Here is a 22017-nt window from a genome sequence, read left to right on the forward strand (position 1 = left end):
AATCAGCAGATCGTTCGTCGGATGAAATTTTACTTCCGATTTTCTTATCGTGAGCACAGACCTTTATAGGCAAAACTCTTTTCTCCATATTTTAGATGTCATAAGGGAGGACTATAACCCTGGTGGGTTCCCCCCCACCCCACATCTGTCTCCCGTTAACAGTAACATTTACCCTCACTTCTTTGCTTTGTGCACTGGTCCAAATCATTTGGTAGAGGGGGGGGGGGGATTATGGTGTGAGGTTGTTTTTCAGAGGTTGGGCTTGGCCCCTTAATTCCATTGAAGGGAACTCTTAACTTGTCAGCATACCAAGACATTTTGGACAATTTCATGCTCTCAACTTTGTGGGAACAGTTTGGGGATGGTTCCAACATGACTGTATATCAGTGCACAAAGCAAGATCCATAAAGACATGGATGAGCAAGTTTAGGGTGGAGGAACTTGACTGGCCTGCACAGAGTCCTGACCTCAACCTGATAGAACACCTTTGGGATGAATACGAGCAGAGATTGTGAGCCAGGCCTTCTCATTCACAGGAGTGCCTGACCTCACAAAGGCGCTTCTAGAAGAATGGTCAAACATTCCCATAGACACACTCCTAAACCTTGTGGACAGCCTTCCTAGAAGAGTTGAAGCTGTTATAGCTGCAAAGGTTGGGCCGATTCAATATTGAACCTTACAGACACTTGATTCAAACCTATGCATGTTGCTTTTTTTTTTTTTTTTTTTTTTTTTTTTTTGGCAAATTTGTTGTTGGGGAGATTAAAAAAACACAAATCGTGGTAAAAACACACTACATGCCTTTCTGCATCTTCTCTACTGAAGTCTATTGAAGCAAAAACAGCACTGTTTTGTGTTTAAAAAAGCCCCTGACACTTTGTAAAGACGTAGAGGCACAAATATGCATTGATGTGAGTGTGTTCTATAGGAACCTATGTTAAAAAAATGTAATGCAGTTCTGCAAAAAGCATGAAAAAACACATTGGTGTGAATGGAGCCTAGGACTGGAATGCCATTAAAGTTCATGTGCGTGTAAAGGCAGGCGCCCAAATATTTTTGGTAATATCGTGTAACTAAAATGATTACCAGGGACTCTAAAATTCTGTTCAGATGAATCTCAAACAAATATAGAACAATACTTTCTTCACTACTTCTTTACCCTTCCCCTTCTGCCCCTAATTATCATTTGCAAAAACTTCCATTCCAATATTATTAAAAAAAAAAAAAATTTCAGATTAGAGATGTCAGTGTGAATCCAGAAAAAATAGTCATACAGAAACCGTTGGAAACCGATCCCTGGAGCAATACTCAGAGCACTAATAATCTTAAGCCTTGTACACAGTCGAAATTCGGCCGGGAATTTTCGTCCGACGTCCGATCTCCCGATTTTCGGCTTGTTAGTATGATGCTTCCGACAACCGACTGCGACTTTTCGGCCGAAAAAATCTGGTGTGCAGGCTATAAAATTTTTGTCCTCCGTCAAAACACGTCCAATTTTCGTGCAGTCAGTACAGATTTCGATGGGGAAAAATCTTATGAGAAAGACTGGGCATGCTCAGAGATGAAAGAACACAAAGAACGCAATCCAACACATGACATCACTTCTGAAGTAGAATTCTGTCGTACGGGAAAATTTGTGTGCAGTCTAGAGCACATTCCAACCAACAGACACCACTCTGGACAAAAGACGGACGACCGGTCGGCGGAAATTCGTGTGTACGAGGCTTTAGCAAAACAGAATCACCAGTGTGACAGCGACCTCTAATGACTAGTTCATACCAGCCTGGGTACTAGTGAGTGTAAAGTGGGGGCAGTGCATGTGATAGAATGTATTGCAATGTTTACTTTTTTTCTAAATCCCTACTTATATATATATATATATATATATATTTATTTATTTATTTATTTCACACACATATACATATATACACCCCCCCAGTGTTATGCCATAACGCGCTAGTATGCACCGCATATTAGCACATAAAGGCAGACCTACCTTTAAAGTGGAACTAAATTCTCCTATACTTTTCAGCCATGGAAGCTACCATCTTCGCCTTGATTTGATCTGCACCTGCCATGATGCTGCATATGTGATCAGTTATGACACCAGCCTTTTGACAGTTTGCTTGCAAGGACTTGTGAAAGTTAGCATTTCTGGCATGTCCAGAACGGAACTGTTTTTTGAAACTGCTAAATCCATGGGTTTAGTTCCACTTTAACCCGGAACTTTACTCATAACTTGATAAAAAATAATGATATATATATCTAGAGATATATATATGAAAGAAACATGCATTCCACTCCAATAATTATGCCACCAAAATGAGTGTGTGCTGTAAATTGCCTCCAGCATTGCTCCTGTTTCTTCTTGCTGGAGGCTGCCATTTTGCTGAAGTCCAGAGCCCCTGAACAGCAGTAAATTATAAAGTGGAACTAAACCTATCGATTAAGTGCCCATTCACACTACCGCAACTTGCCAGGCGACTGGTCAACCTGACAAGTCGCGGTCCATGCAGTGCTACGGGAACCGTTCTAATAGGAGCGACTCAAGTCGATCCGACTTAGAAAATAGTTCCTGTACTACTTCGGGGCGACATCAAAGCGACTTGCATTGACATTCATTATATGAAGTCCGTGCAAGTCGCGGTGAACGCGACTTCACAGGTCGCCCCTGAAGTCGTGCCGCAGTAGTGTGAACCGGCACTTAATGTTTTTTAAAAAAAAAAGTTACATTCCTTGAATGCCAGGATTGCCAACTGTCACGTTTGCTTGTGTCCTCAACCAAACTGTCAAACCACCTAATGGCTGGTATCATAACCGATCACATGTGCAGCACCATGGCAGTTGCAAATCAAACAGAAGCAGCTTCCTTAGCTGTAAGGGATAGGAGAGCTTCATTCTGCTTTAAAGCGGAGTTCCAGCCTTTTCACTCACCTGTCCAACGGTCCAGCGATTGCGGCCGCCCGAAGCCTCGATCCTCTCCCTCTGGTCTCGGCGGCGCCAGCATCACTGCTGTGGGCATCCGGCTGTGACAGTTTGCGGCTTCACAGCCGGGTACGCACTGCGCATGCGCGAGTTGCGCTGCGCATCTTGATTGGCCGGCAATCTTCTGGGACCCTTGACATGTCCCAGAAGATTGCAGGGAGGGAGGGGGAGAGGAGAACTTCCATTCAGGGCGCCGCGGCGCTCCAAGCGGAAGCGGGTACCTGTCAGAACTAGGTACCCGCTCCTCCCCCAAAAAAATGACATGCCAAATGTGGCATGTCAGGGGGTTATTACTACCAAAACGGAAGTTCCACTTTTGGGTGGAACTCCGCTTTAAGGCTGCCAGCAGATCGGGGTCTACAAATTTAGCAGTACTGAGGAAAAAAAAGAAGGAGCAACTGAGCATGTGCAGACCAGGGTGAGACAGTGTATTACTGGAATTTCATTTTTTTTTCCCTTGAACCTGAAAGGTAATGTCTTAATGTGCTAGTATGCATCGCAAACTAGCACATAATGTTAAACATACCTGAAAATGAAGCCTTCCAGCACCACGCTGTCACCGCTGCAGGCGCTCCCATCTTCAACTGGTCTTTCTTCAGGGTTTGCGGACTCTGGATGTGTGTGACTGGCTGGAGCCATGACGACGTCACTTATGCACGTGTGTGTGTGGGGGCCGACATTTACAGCACAGGACTCTGAAGGAACGATCTAGGTGGCCGTTCCTTCAGAGCACATCGGCCAGTGATGTCACCGGCTGCATGGACAGTACAGTACCTATAGGTAAAAGTCAGAGATGGCAGTTTACTCCCTCTTTTCTGACTAAAGTTCCACTTTGTAACAGAGGCCTCCAACGCTGTGCTGTCACCACTGCCAGCACTCCCATTTTGACATGGTCTTTCGTCTGGGTTTGTGTTCTCTGACCGTTTGAATAGTCAGGCCACACCAACGTCACTACACGCATGCGCATGGGAGTCATCATCACTGCGCATGTATGGCAACATCAAAGGCAAGAACTGATGTGAAAAAGGGAAAGTTTGGGAAATAGTCACCGTATCTACAGGCAAGACTTCCTATACGCTAACCTGTGGGAACACATTTTAAATCTAAGTTTAGTGTAGCCTGCTTTAAGGCTACGTTCACATGTCGGTGTAGCGATCGCGGGCAGAATCACTGCGATTCTGCCCGCGATCCGGAAATCATTGCAAATCGCGGGACGCCTGTGCGTTGCACGTGATTTGCAATAGCACCCCAAACGCTGTGCGATATTGCCGCGATTTCCGCCTGCCGAATCTCGGTAACATCGCGCAAAAAAATCATGGGACGCATGACGCCCCAAAGAAGCTCTTGTACCTTTTTTGGGAGTCATACCTCCTGCGATTTTTTTTGCTCAATGTTACCGTGATTAGGCAGGAGGAAATCGCGGCAACATCGCACAGCGTTTGGGGTGCTATTGCAAATCACGTGCAACGCACAGGCGTCCCGCGATTTGCAATGATTTCCGGATCGCGGGCAGAATCGCAGTGATTCTGCCCGCGATCGCTACGCCGACATGTGAACGTAGCCTAAGGCCTCATTAAGGCTGCTTTCACACTGAGGTGCTTAAAAAACTGCCTATAAAATGGCAGGCACTTTTCAAGCGCCTTTGAGGCATTATCGGCGCGCTTTTTTTGAAGGTCACGTGACTCAAAAGAACACTTGTGAGGCACTTCCCATACATTTTAATTGAGAGGGGCGCTATTTTGAGAGCTCCAAGGCTGCTTTCACACTAAAACACTTGATAACTGCCCATAAAATTACGGGTGCTTTTCAGGCATTACAATGAAGTGGGGTGCTTCTTTTAGCGCTCCAAACATGCTCAAAAAATACTGCTTGCAGGATTTGTTGCACCGCCCTAGTATGAAAGCATTAATTGATTTTAGGGCCCATTCACACTGAGGCCCTTAAAAACTGCCCATAAAAATGCCAGGCGCTTTTGAGGCGTTAGTGGTGTGCTTTTTTTTGAAGGTCATGTGACTCAAAAGAACTATTTGGAGGCGCTTTCCGTATGCTTTTGATTCATTTAAATGGAGAGGGGCGCTTCTGAAGCACCAGGGATGAGCTCGGGCTTGTTTGAGTTTGTACCTGCCCGATCCCGCCAGGAAGCCAACACAGCACTCCGCTAATCCCAGGCAGTGACATTTCCTGATCCGCAGCTGCACAGATAGCGAAACGTCTCACTGCCGGTGATTAGTGGAGTTCCTGGCGGGATCGGGCACATAGCAACTTGAACACGCCGGAGCTCATCAAAGATGCTGCTTGTGGGAATTTTTTCACCACCCCGCCAGCACACTGCCCCAGTATGAAAGCATTCATTGATTTTAATGGAAATAGGTTTTTCAGGTGCTTTATTAGCATGAAAGGGGTCCAATGACACATCAGGGAACTGTAAGGGATATGCGGGACCTTGCCTGCTAATGCTGCATTTTTACAGCAGCCCACCTCAGTGCAGCTTTATGGCATGAGCAGGTCACATAGAGAACAATGGGGCTCCATGGACAGAATTCTGTAGGCTTCCACGTGAAACCCAAACGCTGATTGGTTGCTATTGGCAACCAGCAAGTTTGCAGCTGTCACGTTGCCATACTGAGCCCCTGAATGCAGGGAGGACAATGGGGGTGTACGGAGAGCTGGGCTCCTCTATAGGCTGAGGCTCTTCTCTGACAACTACAACATCCCCTCTAGTCAGCCCGTCCAGCATATCAGCCCCAGCTTCATATTCTACAGAGAGGACAACACAGACACCCCAGCAACACAGACACCCCAGCCACACAGACACCCCAGCCACACAGACACCCCAGCCACACAGACACCCCAGCCACACAGACACCCCAGCCTCACACACACCTCCTTCCAACTCCCCCACTGTCCTCATTACCTGTGAAGCACAGCCCAGCACAGCCCGACTCTTCAGCCCCACTGACAGCCGGCTGTACATTATGGAGGCCGCCATGTTGTCTCTGTCAGACACACCTCGACATTCAACTTTTCACGCAGGCGCAGCCGCCGCAACCATAGAGCCGTCCGAGCGGAGCGGCCGCCCACTGCGGTGGGGGTTGTTTACACGCAGTGGACGCTCTATCTCAGGCTGTGGGTAGAAGGTCATACTCTATGGTAGCTGTACAAGTTCTCGGCTCTGACCTGCGGCGAACGGCGTGGAATAGAATGCAGACATGGCCTGAGGAGGCTGCAGGCAGATGTATAAAGATAAAGGAAGACTGCCTGGCCGTGTCATAAGATGGGAAATATTGCTGCACTTCTACTTTTACAGTTTAGCTGAAGGCTAAAGTTCTTTTGGATAGAGTAAGGAGGGAGTAGAACAAGGGTTGTCACCTCATCCCTTTAAACTAGGTCACAAGTTAATTACACAGGTTCTGTCTCTGATTAAGGCTTCATGTACACGGACGTTTGAAAAAGTCCTTTGAACGCTGGAACTTGACAGCTATAGAACGACGTTTAAAAACGCCCGTTTTGTCGCGTTTGCATGCCGCGTTTGGACGCGTTTAGCAGCATTTGCGTTCAGAGGCGTTTTTTGCAGAACACTTCTGGAGACCCTCCCAAATACCCACAATGCAACAGAAATATGTTTTGCAGCCATTTTCAGTTGAATGAATATATATATATGTGTATATATATATATACACACACACTATATATATATATATGTGTGTATATATATATATATACACACACGTGTGTGTATATATATATATATATACACACACATGTATATATATGTATACCCCTAACCCAAAATCTGCATAGTTGGGTCACCCTGGCATGGCAGAGTGGGGTCACCCTGGCATGGCAGAGTCAGGTCACCCTAAACTCTGGTCACCCTGACATGGCAGAGTGGGTTCACCCTTACATGGCAGCTGCATGACCCCACTCTGCCATGTCAGGGTGACCGGAGTTTAGGGTGACCTGACTCTGCCATGCCAGGGTGACCCCACTCTGCCATATCAGGGTGACCGGAGTTTAGGGTGACCTGACTCTGCCATGTCAGGGTGACCCCACTCTGCTATGTCAGGGTGCCCGGAGTTTAGGGTGACCTGACTCTGCCATGTCAGGGTGACAAGAGTTTAGGGTGACCTGACTCTGCCATGCCAGGGTGACCGTGTACAGTGGGTACGAAAAGTATTCAGACCCCCTTAAATTTTTCACTCTTTGTTATATTGTAGCCATTTTCTAAAATCATTTAAGTTCATTCTTCTTCCTCATGAATGTACACATAGCACCCCATATTGATGGAAAAACACAGAATTGTTGACATTGTTGCAGATTTATTAAAAAAGAAAAACTGAAATATCACATGGTCCTAAGTATTCAGACCCTTTGCTGTGACACTCATATATTTAACTCAGGTGCTTTCCATTTCTTCTGATCATCCTTGAGATGGTTCTTCACCTTCATTTGAGTCCAGCTGTGTTTGATTATACTGATTGGACTTGATTAGGAAAGCCACACACCTGTCTATATAAGACCTTCAAGATCACAATGCATGTCAGAGCAAATGAGAATCATGAGGTCAAAGGAACTGCCTGAAGAGCTCAGAGACAGAATTGTGGCAAGGCACAGATCTGGCCAAGGTTACAAAAAGATTTCTGCTGCACTTAAGGTTCCTAAGAGCACAGTGGCCTCATTAATCCTCAAATGGAAGACGTTTGGGACGACCAGAACCCTTCCTAGAGCTGGCCGTCCGGCCAAACTGAGCTATCGGGGGACAAGAGCCTTGGTGAGAGAGGTAAAGAAGAACCCAAAGATCACTGTGGCTGAGCTCCAGAGATGCAGTCAGGAGATGGGAGCCCAGCCAGAGCCCTGACTTAAAGAGGTTGTAAACTCGTATAAATTTTTTTTTTTTTTTTACACCCTGCAAAAGAAAGACATAATGAGCTAGTATGCATCGCATATTAGCTCATTATGCAATACTTACCTCAGAACGACCCACCGCCGTGCCGCTCACTCACCTCTATGACGGGCGACATGTCTAGTCGCCCGTCTTCCGGGATCGCGGCATCCGGCCATCTGATTGGCCGGAGCCGCGGTGACGTCACTCCCGCGCACGCGCGCGGGAGCCGACAGTCACGGCACGGGGCTCTGAAGGAACGGCACGATCGGCCGTTCCTTCAGAGCGCATGCGCCAGTGACGTCACTGGCGACATGTAAGGTAAATATCTCCTAAACGGTACATGTTTAGGAGATATTTACAGTACCTATAGGTAAGCCTTATCATAGGCTTGCCTATAGGTACAAGTTGTAGAGGAGGGTTTACTTCCTCTTTAAACCCAATTGAGCATCTCTGGAGAGACCTAAAAATGGCTGTCCACCAACGTTTACCATCCAACCTGACAGAACTGGAGAGGATCTGCAAGGAGGAATGGCAGAGGATCCCCAAATCCAGGTGTGAAAGACTTGTTGCATCTTTCCCAAAAAGACTCCTGGCTGTATTAGATCAAAAGGGGGCTTCTACGAAATACTGAGCAAAGGGTCTGAATACTTAGGACCATGTGATATTTCAGTTTTTCTTTTTTTAATAAATCTGCAACAATGTCAACAATTCTGTGTTTTTCTGTCAGTATGGGGTGCTATGTGTACATTCATGAGGAAGAAGAATGAACCTAAATGATTTTAGCAAATGGCTGCAATATAACAAAGAGTGAAAAATTTAAGGGGGTCTGAATACTTTTCGTACCCACTGTATATATATATATACACACACACACATATATATATATATTTATTTATATATATGTGTGTGTGTGTATATATATATATATATATATATCCTGAAAACGCAAGCGCTAAACGCGGGTGATCGCGTTCGGCCACGTTCGGTCCCGTTTTTGCATTTGAAACGCCGGGAAACACACATTTGAACGCAAATAATTGCTTTAAAAAAAAAACGACACTGAACGCAACTGCCTGTAAATGACTGTAAACGACCTGGTGTACATGGACAGATAAGATAACATAGAGGAGGGTTCAGGGGCTTCTGAAAAAAACGCCCAACTGCTCCTAAACGGCCGTTTACAAGTTGCAGTGTTGACTCAACCTGAAGTGCTGCCAATTCCTTTTCTTTTATCAAGTTTTCACGGAGGCGAGCCGGGGCATGCACCTGTGTGAGTCATCAGGCAATTACACCACCTTGAGCAGTGAGTCCTTGTCTGTTCAATTATCATATAAGTCGCTTTAAATAATTCACAAGTCGCTGTAAAGTCGCGGGAAAAAGTCGCTCGCTACATTTTCCAAAAGTCGCTCCGACATGGGGCGACTAGGGCCCCTTTCACACTAGGTCATTTTCCATTGTTTTCAATGAGCCCCATTCAAATCAGTGCGTTTTCAAGGCGCACCGACTTCAAAGTAGTTCCTGCACTACTTTGGCACGATTTTAATGCTGCAAAATCGCGGTGAAATTGCTTCGCATAAGTGTGAAAGGGGCCTTATGGTCGCAGCAGTGTGAATGCAGTCTAAAAGATGAGGTTGCATAGAGAAAAAAAGATACCAAACTTGTAAGAGCCGGTTCACACTGCCGCGGCCATAAGTCGCCCCATGTCGGAGCAACTTTTTACTGCGACTTCAGCGCGGCTTGTGAATTATTTTGCGCGACTTATATGACAGACGACTTTGTATTTGGCCAATGAGAATATGATGTGTTGTGACCTAATTCACCTTTTCTGTTTTTTTTACTAATTTCCTCATTGTCCACCAGTGCCATGTATCAGTGTCCACCAGTGCCACGTATGTGTCCACCAGTGCCACTGCCCACCAGTGCCACGAATCAGTGTCCACCAGTGCCACATATCTATGCCACAAATCAGTGTCCACCAGTGCCACGTATCAGTGCCACGAATCAGTGTCCACCAGTGCCACATATCAGTGCCACGAATCAGTGTCCACCAGTGCCACAAACCAGTGTCCACCAGTGCCACGTATCAGTGCCACAAATCAGTGTCCACTAGTGCCACAAACCAGTGCCACAAATCAGTGTCCACCAGTGCCACGTATCAGTGCCACATATCAGTGCCACGAATCAGTGACCACCAGTGCCACGTATCAGTGCCACATATCAGTGTCCACCAGTGCCACAAATCAGTGTCCACCAGTGCCACGTATCAGTGCCACAAATCAGTGTCCACTAGTGCCACATATCAGTGCCACAAACCAGTGCCACAAATCAGTGTCCACCAGTGCCACGTATCAGTGCCACATATCAGTGCCACGAATCAGTGACCACCAGTGCCACGTATCAGTGCCATGTATCAGTGCCACAAATCAGTGTCCACCAGTGCCACGTATCAGTGCCACATATCAGTGTCCACCAGTGCCACGTATCAGTGCCATGTATCAGTGTCCACCAGTGCCACTGCCCACCATGCCACTTATTTGTGTCCACCAGTGCCACTCACACAGACCAGGCAGAGATAATGGTATATAGGAACTGTAGGCATGGCTGCAATGTGGGGAATGCCTGGCTAATTTTCCTTCTTCTTCATGGAAAGTCGGATCACAAGTCGCTTCAAATAAGATAAGGATCCGACTTGGAGGCGACTCTCATTGAAGTCTATTGGGACAAGTCGGATACAAGTCGCCTCAAAGTAGTACAGGACCCTTTTCTGAAGTCGGAGCGACTTCAGTAGTGCCAATTAAGATGGCTCTCATTGATTTACATTGCATTTTTTATGTCAGGCGACTTGGGGCAACTTGAGGGCACACAAGTCGCCTGACAAGTCGCGGCAGTGTAAATGGAGTCTAAAGCCTTACATTTTTGTGCATCCTTCAAACTGTGATTTTGGTACCTAAAATTGTGCATAGGTGATTTTAACCACTTCCATACAGAGCAGTTAGACACCCTTCCTGCCCAGACCAATTTTCAGCTTTCAGCACTCTCACACTTTGAATGACAATTGCTCAGTCATGCTACACTGTAACCAAACAAAATTTTTATCATTTTTTTCACACAAATAGAGCTTTCTTTTGGTGGTATTTGATCACAACTGGGGGTTTTTTTTTCGTGATATATGCAAAAAAAGAGCAAAAATTTTGAAAAAAAAACACTTTTTTTTAGTTTCAATTATAAAATTTTGCAAAAAATTAATTTTTCTTCATACATTTGGGCCAAAATGTATACTGCTACATGTCTCTGGTAAAATTAACCCATATTAGTGTATATTATTTAGTCTGTGTGAAAGTTATTGAGTCTAGAAGCTATGGTACCAATTACTGAAAATTGATCACACCAGATGAAATCTCCTTTCTTGAGGCCCTGAAATGTCAGGACAGTACAAATACCGCCCAAATGACCCCTTTTTGTAAAGTAGACAGTCCAAGGTATTTAGTAAGAGGCATGGTGGGTTTTTTGAAGTTGTAATTTTTTCCCACAATTCTTGGGAAAATGAAGAAAAAAAATTTTTTTTCTTTTTTTTCCCACAAAGTTGTCAATTTATAAGCTATTTCTAACACATAGCATGTACACAGCAAAAATTACACCCAAAAATACATTCTGCTACTCCTTCCGAGTATGGCGATACCACATGTGTGAGACTTTTACACAGCCTGGCCACAAAAAGAGACTCCACGTCCAAGAAGCACCTTCAGGCGTTCTAGGAGCATAAATACACATAAAACTTTCTTACTACCTATCATACTTTTCAAGGCCCTAGAGCACCAATACAATGGAAAAGTCCACAAAATGACCCCATTTTGGAAAGCAAACACTCCAACGTATATTCTATGAGGCATTATGGGTCGTTTGAACATATCATTTTTTTCCACAGGTTTTTGGAAAATGTGGGAAAAAAATGAAAACTTTTTTTTTTTACACAAAGTTGTCAATTTATAGGATATTCCTAACACATAGCATGTACACAGCAAAAATGACACCCCAAAATACATTCTGCCACTCCTCCTGAGTATGGCAATACCACATGTGTGAGACTTTTTCACAGCCTAGCCATATAGAGGGGCCCAACATCCAAGGCGCACCATCATGCATCCTAGCCACTTGCCTAGGCCTATTTTTGACATTTGGTGTTTACAAGCTAAAATCAGTTCTTTTGCTAGAAAACTGCTTAGAACCCCCAAACATTATATATTTTTTTTTTTAGCAGAGACCCTAGAGAATAAAATGGAGATTATTGCAATATTTTTTAACACACCATATTTGCGCAGCGGTCTTCCAAACGCAATTTTTTTTGGAAAAAATTCACTTTTTTTAATTAAAAAATAAGAAACCAGTAAAGTTAGCCCAATTTTTTTCCATAATGTGAAAGATAATGTTACGCCGAGTAAATAGATACCCAACATGTCATGTTTCAAAATTGCGCACGCTCACGGAATGGCGACAAACTTTGGTACTTAAAAATCCCCATAGGCGACAATTTAAAAATTTCTACAGGTTGCCATCTTTGAGTTACAGAGGAGGTCTAGGGCTCAAATTATTCCCCTTGCTCTAACGATCGCGGCGATACCTCACATGTGTGGTTTGAACACCGTTTACATATGTGGGCGGGGTTTCTGTATGCGTTCGCTTCTGCGCGCGAGCTCACAGGGACAGGGCGCTTTCATTTTTTTTTTTTTTTTACTATTTATTTTATTTATTATTTTTTATTTTTACACTGTTTAAAAAAAAAAAAATTGATCATTTTTATTTCTATTAAAAGGAATGTAAACATTCCTCGTAATAGAAATAGGCACGACAGGACCTCTTTTTTGTGAGATCTGGGGTCAAAAAGTCCTCAGATCTCACAAGTACACTAAAAGATAGAAAAAAAAAAAAATTATTATATAAAATGAAAAAAAAAAAAAAAGGACCTTTAAACCGGTTGCTAGGCAACAACATTTTCCGTAGCTCCGGTCCTCCAAGACCATAGAGTCAAGTGAGGGCAAGCTTGCCCTCACTCGACATCCTGTCTGTGAGGATCTGGGACCGGATCGTTTTCCCCGCTGCCGGCGGGTCCGGTAAGCGGGGAAAAGGACCGGAACGTGGCGGGAGGGGGGGGGACGCCTCTTCCGCCATCCCGGAAGGGTGATCCCACGGCGAATCCGCCGCTGGGACCACCCTTATCGGAAAGCCAACCGTCCACCGTTTAAAAAAATACCAGGGTTATGGCAGCTATCTGCTGCCATAACACCGGTATTTAGGTTTAAACAGAGGATGTATATAAACCTTTTTGGACTTGGACATGGTGGCTGTATGAAGGGTGATAGGTACTCGGGTACTTTGTTGGGCAGGTGACAGGTACTCTGGTACTGATAAACAAGTGGCAGGTACTCGAGTACTCCGATAGGCAGGTGACAGGTACTCGGGTACTCTGATGGGCAGGTGACAGGCAGGTGATAAGTACTGATAAGTAGTACTGATACTGATAGGTGATACTGTACTGATGGGTACTGATGATCAGTACTGATACGTGATAGGTACTGATGAGTACTGATGAGTAGTGATGGGTACTGATGAGCAGGCGGCAAGTACTCGGGTACTTCAGGCGTCAGGTACTCTGATGAGCAGGTGGAAGGTACTCGGGTACTCTGATGGGTAGGTGACAGGTACTCAGGTACTCTGATGACGGGTACTCCGTTGACAGGTACTCAAAGTACCCGAGTACCTGTCATCAGAGTACCCGAGTACCCGTCAGAGTACCCGAGTACCTGTCATCAGAGTACCCGAGTACCCGTCATCAGAGTACCCGAGTACCTGTCATCAGAGTACCCGAGTACCCGTCATCAGAGTACCCGAGTACCTGTCATCAGAGTACCCGAGTACCCGTCATCAGAGTACCCGTCATCAGAGTACCCAAGTACCCGTCATCAGAGTACCCGAGTACCCGTCATCAGAGTACCCAAGTACCCGTCTTCAGAGTACCCGAGTACCCGTCATCAGAGAACCCGAGTACCCGTCATCAGAGTACCCGAGTACCCGTCATCAGAGTACCTGTGTACCCGTCATCAGAGTACCCGAGTACCTGTCATCAGAGTACCCGAGTACCTGTCATCAGAGTACCCGAATACCTGTCACCAGCCCATCAGAGTACCCGAGTACCTGTCATCTGAGTACCTGATGGGCTGGTGACAGGTACTCGGGTACTTTGATGGGCTAGTGACAGGTGCTCTTTATTGGGGGGGGGGGCAATCAGTGTGTTTGGGGTGCACTATGATTGGTAACTAGCTGTTACCACAATCTCTTCCTCACACAGGATCAGTGTGTGAGGAGGAGAACACGGTGACAGCTAGTTACCGTGTTCTCTGTTGACATTTGTGACCGGCTGTGATTGGACACAGCCGGTCACGTGGTAAAGAGCCAATTTCATTGGCTCTTTACCTAGATCGGGGATCGACTCTGTCCGAGGGACGAGCCTCGTCCCCGATCGCTGCTCTGCGCGCCCTCGGGGGCGCGCATTGCAGAGAGAACGAGCGACTCGTGCTGGAGCCGCTCATGTGATCGGCTGTGATTGACACAGCCGATCACGTGGTAAACAGCCAATTTCTATTGGCTGTTTACCTTGATCAGGGATGGGCTATGTCTGAGGGACGAGCCTCACCCCCGATCGCCGCGCTGCGCGCCCCCGGGGGCGCGCAGTAGAGGGGAGATCCGGGCGACGTCATATGATGGCGGCCCGGATCCTCACAACCACTTTGCCGACGTCATTTTACATGACGTGGTATGGAAGTGGTTAACCACTTAAGCCCCGGAAGATTTTACCCCCTTCCTGACCAGGGCCTATTTTGCGATTCGGCACTGCGTGACTTTAAGGGACAATTGCGCGGTCGTGCGACGCTGTACCCGAATGAAATTGACGTCCTTTTTTTCCCACAAACAGAGCTTTCTTTTGGTGGTATTTGATCACCTGTGCGATTTTTTGATCATGCGCTATAAACAAAAAAATAGTGACAATTTTGCAAAAATAACAATATTTTTCACATTTTTTTATATGAAATCCCCCCCCCCCCCCAAAAAAAATGTAAAAATCTAAATTTTTTAACATTTTAGGACAATTTTTTTTTTTTTACCATATGTTTGGTAAAAACATCGCAAAAAGCGTATTTTTATTGGTTTGCGCAAAAGTTATTGCGTTTACTAACTAAGGGAAAGATTTTTGTCATTTTTATTGTTTTTTTTTTAACGAGTAATGGCGGCGATCTGCGATTTTTTTTCGGGACTGCGACATTTGCGGCGGACAGATCGGACCCTTGACTGACATTTTTGACATTTTTGGGGGTACCAGTGACATTACTACAGTAATCAGTGCTATACATATGCACTGTTACTGTAAAAATGACACTGGCAGTGAAAGGGTTAACTTTATTTGAGAGGGAGGGGTTAAGTGTGTCCCTAGGGGCGTGATTCTAACTGTGATTGGATCTGGCTGTGTGTGTAACAGCAGAGATCTACAGTCCTACATAGCAGGACCGTATGATCTGTGCTGTTACACAGGGGAGAATGACAGGCGGCTTTGTTTACACTAGCTGCCTGCCTTTCTCCCGCTGTACCGGAGGATCGCGAGTGAGCAGCGGACATCGGGTCCGCCGCTCACTCGCGCGCGCGGGCGGGTCCGTGAGCGAGCGAGAGCGCGCCTCTGGCGGCGCGCGCTTGCTCCCTAGAGCCTAACAGGCTAGTGACGTACCCATACGTCACTTTGCCTGTGAAGGGCTGACTGCCGCCGTATATAGTCGGGCGGCAGTCGGCAAGTGGGTAAAAGCCCCCACTGGTCATCAATGTTAAGTTAACTGTGAATGGCGCAATAATTATTGATCTCATGTCAGCATGCACAAAGACAATTTAAGCGGAACTCCACCCAAAAGGTAAAGTTCCGCTTTAAGGCCTCTTCCCCAGCTCCTGTTTGTGAAATGCAGCTTTTGGGGAGGAGGGGGGAGCTGGTATCTGATTTTGACAGGTACCTGCTCCAACTACCTAGACGATAGGAAGCAGAAGTTCTCTTTCCCCCTTTCCTACCAAAGTCTTCTGAGACACATGACAGGTCCAAGAAGACTGTGGGACCATTCACAGTGTGCGGCGCTGCTCACGCATGCATAGCTGGGACCCGGCTGTGAAGCTGCAAGCTGTCACAGCCAAGTGCCCATAGTAAAGATGCTGGCTAGAGAGGACACAGGGAGAAAACAGCTTGGGTGAACACACCACTGGATCGTGGGACAGGTGAGCGGCTGTCTTTATGACCATGCAATTTCACTGTGGTTCCTGCACACGCACTGCACGTTGTCGCAGAGCAGTACGTTTTCACTGTGGGTGGTTGGGGGAATCGCTGCGATGTGTGAACCAAGCCTTACCTTACCAGATTCATTTAGTACGGAGATGATCTGCAAGCAGATGTTCTTGATTGTCCTCTGCTCTCCCTGCTGACACCGACCATGGCTACACCAGATGCCCAGGAGAGTGCATTATGGTAAGGCAAAGGCAGCAAATTAATTTTGAACAGGCTACCAATTGACTTTTTAACACACTTTTCCCCTCTTGTTCATTGAAAGTCACAGCCATTTGTTCAAAAGATCAAAATCTTTGGGTTATAGTGCAATCTGTAGGAGTAGATAAGCAGCATCTAAGGGGATGGCTCCATCTGGTGGCCTAACTTCACAACTGCCAGAGACACAGTTTATGCCTAGCATCCATGGAATACAGACATCTTCTCCCAGCTCTTGGTTTTGAATACTTGGTTGATATTTTCATCCATCATGCAGCTGACTGGACGACAGGCTGGATTCCATATAGATCCTCGTGGTCTGTCCAGTTAGCTATCGAGGACTTGTCTCCACTAGTGATGTCGCGAACCTAAAATTCGCCGTTCGCGAACGGCGAACGCGAACATCGGCAAATGTTCGCGAACCGCCATAGACTTCAATAGGCAGGCGAATTTTAAAACACACAGGGACTCTTTCTGGCCACAATAGTGATGGAAAAGTTGTTTCAAGGGGACTAACACCTGGACTGTGGCATGCCGGAGAGGGATCACGCAAAAAAAGTTCTTAAAAATTATAATTTTTTGATAGAGAGCCAATTATTGGAAAAATAAAAAAAAAATAAAAAATTTCTTTGGATTTAGCATCTGGGGGGTCTAAAAAGTGTACCTGTGAAGTTTCAGCTCTGTAGCATGTCCAGAACCCCTAAAAAACAGCATTTGTCTTATATTTTCAGGAATATGGCTTCTCTGCGGCTGGCTTTTTCTCTTGCAGGCATTTATCGGGCATTTTTTTAGGCAGGCATGTCATTTTTTGTATTTAGTGTCTGGGGGGTCTAAAAAGTGTACCTGACAAGTTTCAGCTCTGTAGCATGTCCAGAACCCCTAAAAAACAGCATTTGTCTTATATTTTCAGGAATACGGCTTCTCTGCGGCTGGCTTTTTCTCTTGCAGGCATTTAGCGGGCATTTTTTTAGGCAGGCATGTCATTTTTTGTATTTAGTGTCTGGGGGGTCTAGAAAGTGTACCTGTGAAGTTTCAGCTCTGTAGCATGTCCAGAACCCCTAAAAAACAGCATTTGTCTTATATTTTCAGGAATATGGCTTCTCTGCGGCTGGCTTTTTCTCTTGCAGGCATTTATCGGGCATTTTTTTAGGCAGGCATGTCATTTTTTGTATTTAGTGTCTGGGGGGTCTAAAAAGTGTACCTGTGAAGTTTCAGCTCTGTAGCATGTCCAGAACCCCTAAAAAACAGCATTTGTCTTATATTTTCAGGAATATGGTTTCTCTGCGGCTGGCTTTTTTTCTTGCAGGCATTTATCGGGCATTTTTTTAGGCAGGCATGTCATTTTTTGTATTTAGTGTCTGGGGGGTCTAAAAAGTGTACCTGTCAAGTTTCAGCTCTGTAGCATGTCCAGAACCCCTAAAAAAACAGCATTTTTCTTATATTTTCAGGAATACGGCTTCTCTGCGGCTGGCTTTTTCTCTTGCAGGCATATACAGGGGGTACGGAAAGTATTCAGACCCCCTTAAATTTTTCACTCTTTGTTATATTGCAGCCATTTGCTAAAATCATTTAGGTTCATTCTTCTTCCTCATGAATGTACACATAGCACCCCATACTGACAGAAAAACACAGAATTGTTGACATTGTTGCAGATTTATTAAAAAAGAAAAACTGAAATATCACATGGTCCTAAGTATTCAGACCCTTTGCTCAGTATTTAGTAGAAGCCCCCTTTTGATCTAATACAGCCAGGAGTCTTTTTGGGAAAGATGCAACAAGTCTTTCACACCTGGATTTGGGGATCCTCTGCCATTCCTCCTTGCAGATCCTCTCCAGTTCTGTCAGGTTGGATGGTAAACGTTGGTGGACAGCCATTTTTAGGTCTCTCCAGAGATGCTCAATTGGGTTTAAGTCAGGGCTCTGGCTGGGCCATTCAAGAACAGTCACGGAGTTGTTGTGAAGCCACTCCTTCGTTATTTTAGCTGTGTGCTTAGGGTCATTGTCTTGTTGGAAGGTAAACCTTCGGCCCAGTCTGAGGTTCAGAGCACTCTGGAGAAGGTTTTTGTCCAGGATATCCCTGTACTTGGCCGCATTCATCTTTCCCTCGATTGCAACCAGTCGTCCTGTCCCTGCAGCTGAAAAACACCCCCACAGCATGATGCTGCCACCACCATGCTTCACTGTTGGGACTGTATTGGACAGGTGATGAGCAGTGCCTGGTTTTCTCCACACATACCGCTTAGAATTAAGGCCAAAAAGTTCTATTTTGGTCTCATCAGACCAGAGAATCTTATTTCTCACCATCTTGAAGTCCTTCAGGTGTTTTTTTAGCAAACTCCATGCGGGCTTTCATGTCTCTTACACTGAGGAGAGGCTTCCGTCGGGCCACTCTGCCATAAAGCCCCGACTGGTGGAGGGCTGCAGTGATGGTTGACTTTCTACAACTTTCTCCCATTTCCTTACTGCATCTCTGGAGCTCAGCCACAGTGATCTTTGGGTTCTTCTTTACCTCTCTCACCAAGGCTCTTCTCCCCCGATAGCTCAGTTTGGCCGGACGGCCAGCTCTAGGAAGGGTTCTGGTCGTCCCAAACGTCTTCCATTTGAGGATTATGGAGGCCACTGTGCTCTTAGGAACCTTAAGTGCAGCAGAAATCTTTTTGTAACCTTGGCCAGATCTGTGCCTTGCCACAATTCTGTCTCTGAGCTCTTCAGGCAGTTCTTTTGACCTCATGATTCTCATTTGCTCTGACATGCATTGTGATCTGGAAGGTCTTATATAGACAGGTGTGTGGCTTTCCTAATCAAGTCCATTCAGTATAATCAAACACAGCTGGACTCAAATGAAGGTGTAGAACCATCTCAAGGATGATCAGAAGAAATGGAAAGCACCTGAGTTAAATATATGAGTGTCACAGCAAAGGGTCTGAATACTTAGGACCATGTGATATTTCAGTTTTTCTTTTTTAATAAATCTGCAACAATGTCAACAATTCTGTGTTTTTCTGTCAGTATGGGGTGCTATGTGTACATTCATGAGGAAGAAGAATGAACTTAAATGATTTTAGCAAATGGCTGCAATATAACAAAGAGTGAAAAATTTAAGGGGGTCTGAATACTTTCCGTACCCACTGTATATCAGTGGTGGGTGGGCAGTGGCACAGTACACTCTCTGTGGACCTGACAGCAGTCACTGGCACCCAGGCAACTGCAATTTAAAAAATATATATATATTTTTTTACTTTGCAAGCTGCTGTGCCACTTTATATATCAGTGGTGGGTGGGCAGTGGCACAGTACACTCTCTGTGGACCTGACAGCAGTCACTGGCACCCAGGCAACTGCAATTTAAAAAAATATATATTTTTTTTTACTTTGCAAGCTGCTGTGCCACCTTATATATCAGTGGTGGGTGGGCAGTGGCACAGTACACTCTCTGTGGACCTGACAGCAGTCACTGGCACCCAGGCAACTGCAATTAAAAAATATATATATTTTTTTTTACTTTGCAAGCTGCTGTGCCACCTTATATATCAGTGGTGGGTGGGCACTCAGTGGCACTGCAGTGGGCACAGTACACTCTGTGGACCTGACAGTAACTGGCAGCCCAGGCAACTGCAATAATAAAAAATATTTTTTTTTTTCAATTTATTGCAACAAGATGCTGTGCCACCGTATATATATCAGTGGTGGGCAGTGCACTGCAGTGGGTACAGTGCACTCTGTGGACCTGACACAGCACTCACTGCAATTATGACAGAGGAAAAAAAAAATATTTTTTAAAATGCAAGGTACTGTGCCTGTGCCACCCGAAATGAGTGTGGTGTGCACACAGTACAGTCTGTGGTGGGTCTGTGGCCTCTCACACACAGCGGGCAGGCAACTGCAGTGTACAATAGATATATATAGATATATATATAAGGAAAAAAACTCTATTACCTTACCAGCCCTTAAAAGGGCTTTTGGGGACACTATATATATATATATATATATATATATATATATATATATATATATATATATATATATGTATATATATAAATAAAAAAAATCCTCAATTACCAGCCCTTAAAAGGGCTTTTGGGGACACTAGATAGATATAGATATATATATATAAGAAGAAACAACTCAATTACCAGCCCTTAAAAGGGCTTTTGGGGACGCTAGGTATATATATATATATATATATATATATATATATATATATAAAAAAAAACCACAAATACCAGCCCTTAGAAGGGCTTCTTGGGGTGCTGATATTACAGCAGTAATGGACCAAGAACACTGCAAGACCAGGAACACTGACTAACTGTCCCTAGCTTAACAGCAGCAGCAGCAGCAGCAGCAGCAGCAGCTCTCTCCCTACTCTCACTACACACACTGCTTCAGAATGATCTAAGATGGATGCTGCCCTTGCTTATTTATAGGAGGTGGGAGGGTGTGGGAGGGAGGTATGCTGATTGGCTGGAAATGTGCCTGCTGACTGTAAAGTTCAGGGTCAAAGTTTGCCTCAATGATGTCTTATGGGGGGCGGACCGAACATCGCATATGTTCGCCGGCAGCGGCGAACGCGAACATGCTAAGTTCGCCGGGAACTGTTCGCCGGCGAACAGTTCTATACATCTCTAGTCTCCACTAATGCTCCGGTCAGAATTTACTGCATTGACAATGCTTTCCAAGCTTAGGTACACCAGCTCATGCACTGACACTAGGAGTACATATGACAGGAAGGACAGCCTTTTTGTCAACGTGCCCCCCTCTGGCTGCTTGGATTCTGTAGGCTTCTGGCTGGGTCCCTTGCTAGTCATTGGCTGATGCACTGGGGATCACACTGCAGCACTGGACCTCCACCTTCCCAACTCAGATAAATAATCACCACACCTACATGGCAGGCTGAGTCTTTTATCTGCCTCACATTTCGGTGAAGCTACCGAAACCACCAGCAGGATGTTTTGAATCTGGCGCAAGATCTTTTAACCCTTTCGCTGCCAAGTCCTTATGTTGTAGCCACCAGGATTGTGTGTAAATCTGACAAGCAGTCTCCTGCCTGTCAGGTGGAAGCATTCGGGTGGCTGCGCTGCCACCCGATTGCTTCCACACACTCCACGTAACGGCAACCACCCCCTTCCCATTCCCCACGCTCACCCCATGTATCCTGGGCTTCGCTTGCCCATCTGCGGGCCCGGGGACCGACATAGCGGTGCTACTGGGTAGAGGGGAGGGAGGAGAGCAGACACACATCCGGTCTCCTCCCCTCCATGTTGGTGCCTCAGAAGGCGACGTGTTTTTGGTGTAACTTCCTGGTCCACTTCTCAGCGTTCCTGGTAAGGTTGCTACCTCATCCTTTTAATCCATAGGTTCTGGGGCTGATATAATGCACATAAGGCACTAAGTGAGTTTAATTACCAGCTTAATCAGTCACAGTACCTGTGTAATTAATGTGTGTCCTGGTTTAAAGGTATGAGGTGGCAACCCTAGTCCCTGGCCGGCATGGCCAGGAAAAAGTGTATTGCAATGCACTGCTCATTGGAGCACAGGGGAGACATCCAGGGTCCTTTAGACCCTGGGTGTCTCATTAAAGAGAACCT

General features: G+C 45.6%; 1 protein-coding gene across 1 annotated transcript in view; it reads right to left on the minus strand.

The window, feature by feature from the left end:
* SUCLA2 (succinate-CoA ligase ADP-forming subunit beta) overlaps positions 1-6057 on the minus strand; it is a 180994-nt gene extending 174937 nt beyond the window's left edge. The window contains exon 1 of the mRNA XM_082244262.1: positions 5900-6057. Within this exon, the coding sequence (XP_082100388.1) occupies positions 5900-5974 (75 nt within the window). The 5' untranslated portion in view covers positions 5975-6057. The remainder of the gene's footprint in view (positions 1-5899) is intronic.
* Between the last annotated feature and the right edge of the window lie 15960 nt (positions 6058-22017).

The sequence above is a fragment of the Pelophylax lessonae genome, assembly GCF_965119305.1.
Source record: "Pelophylax lessonae genome assembly, chromosome: 2".
Classification (NCBI taxonomy): domain Eukaryota; kingdom Metazoa; phylum Chordata; class Amphibia; order Anura; family Ranidae; genus Pelophylax; species Pelophylax lessonae.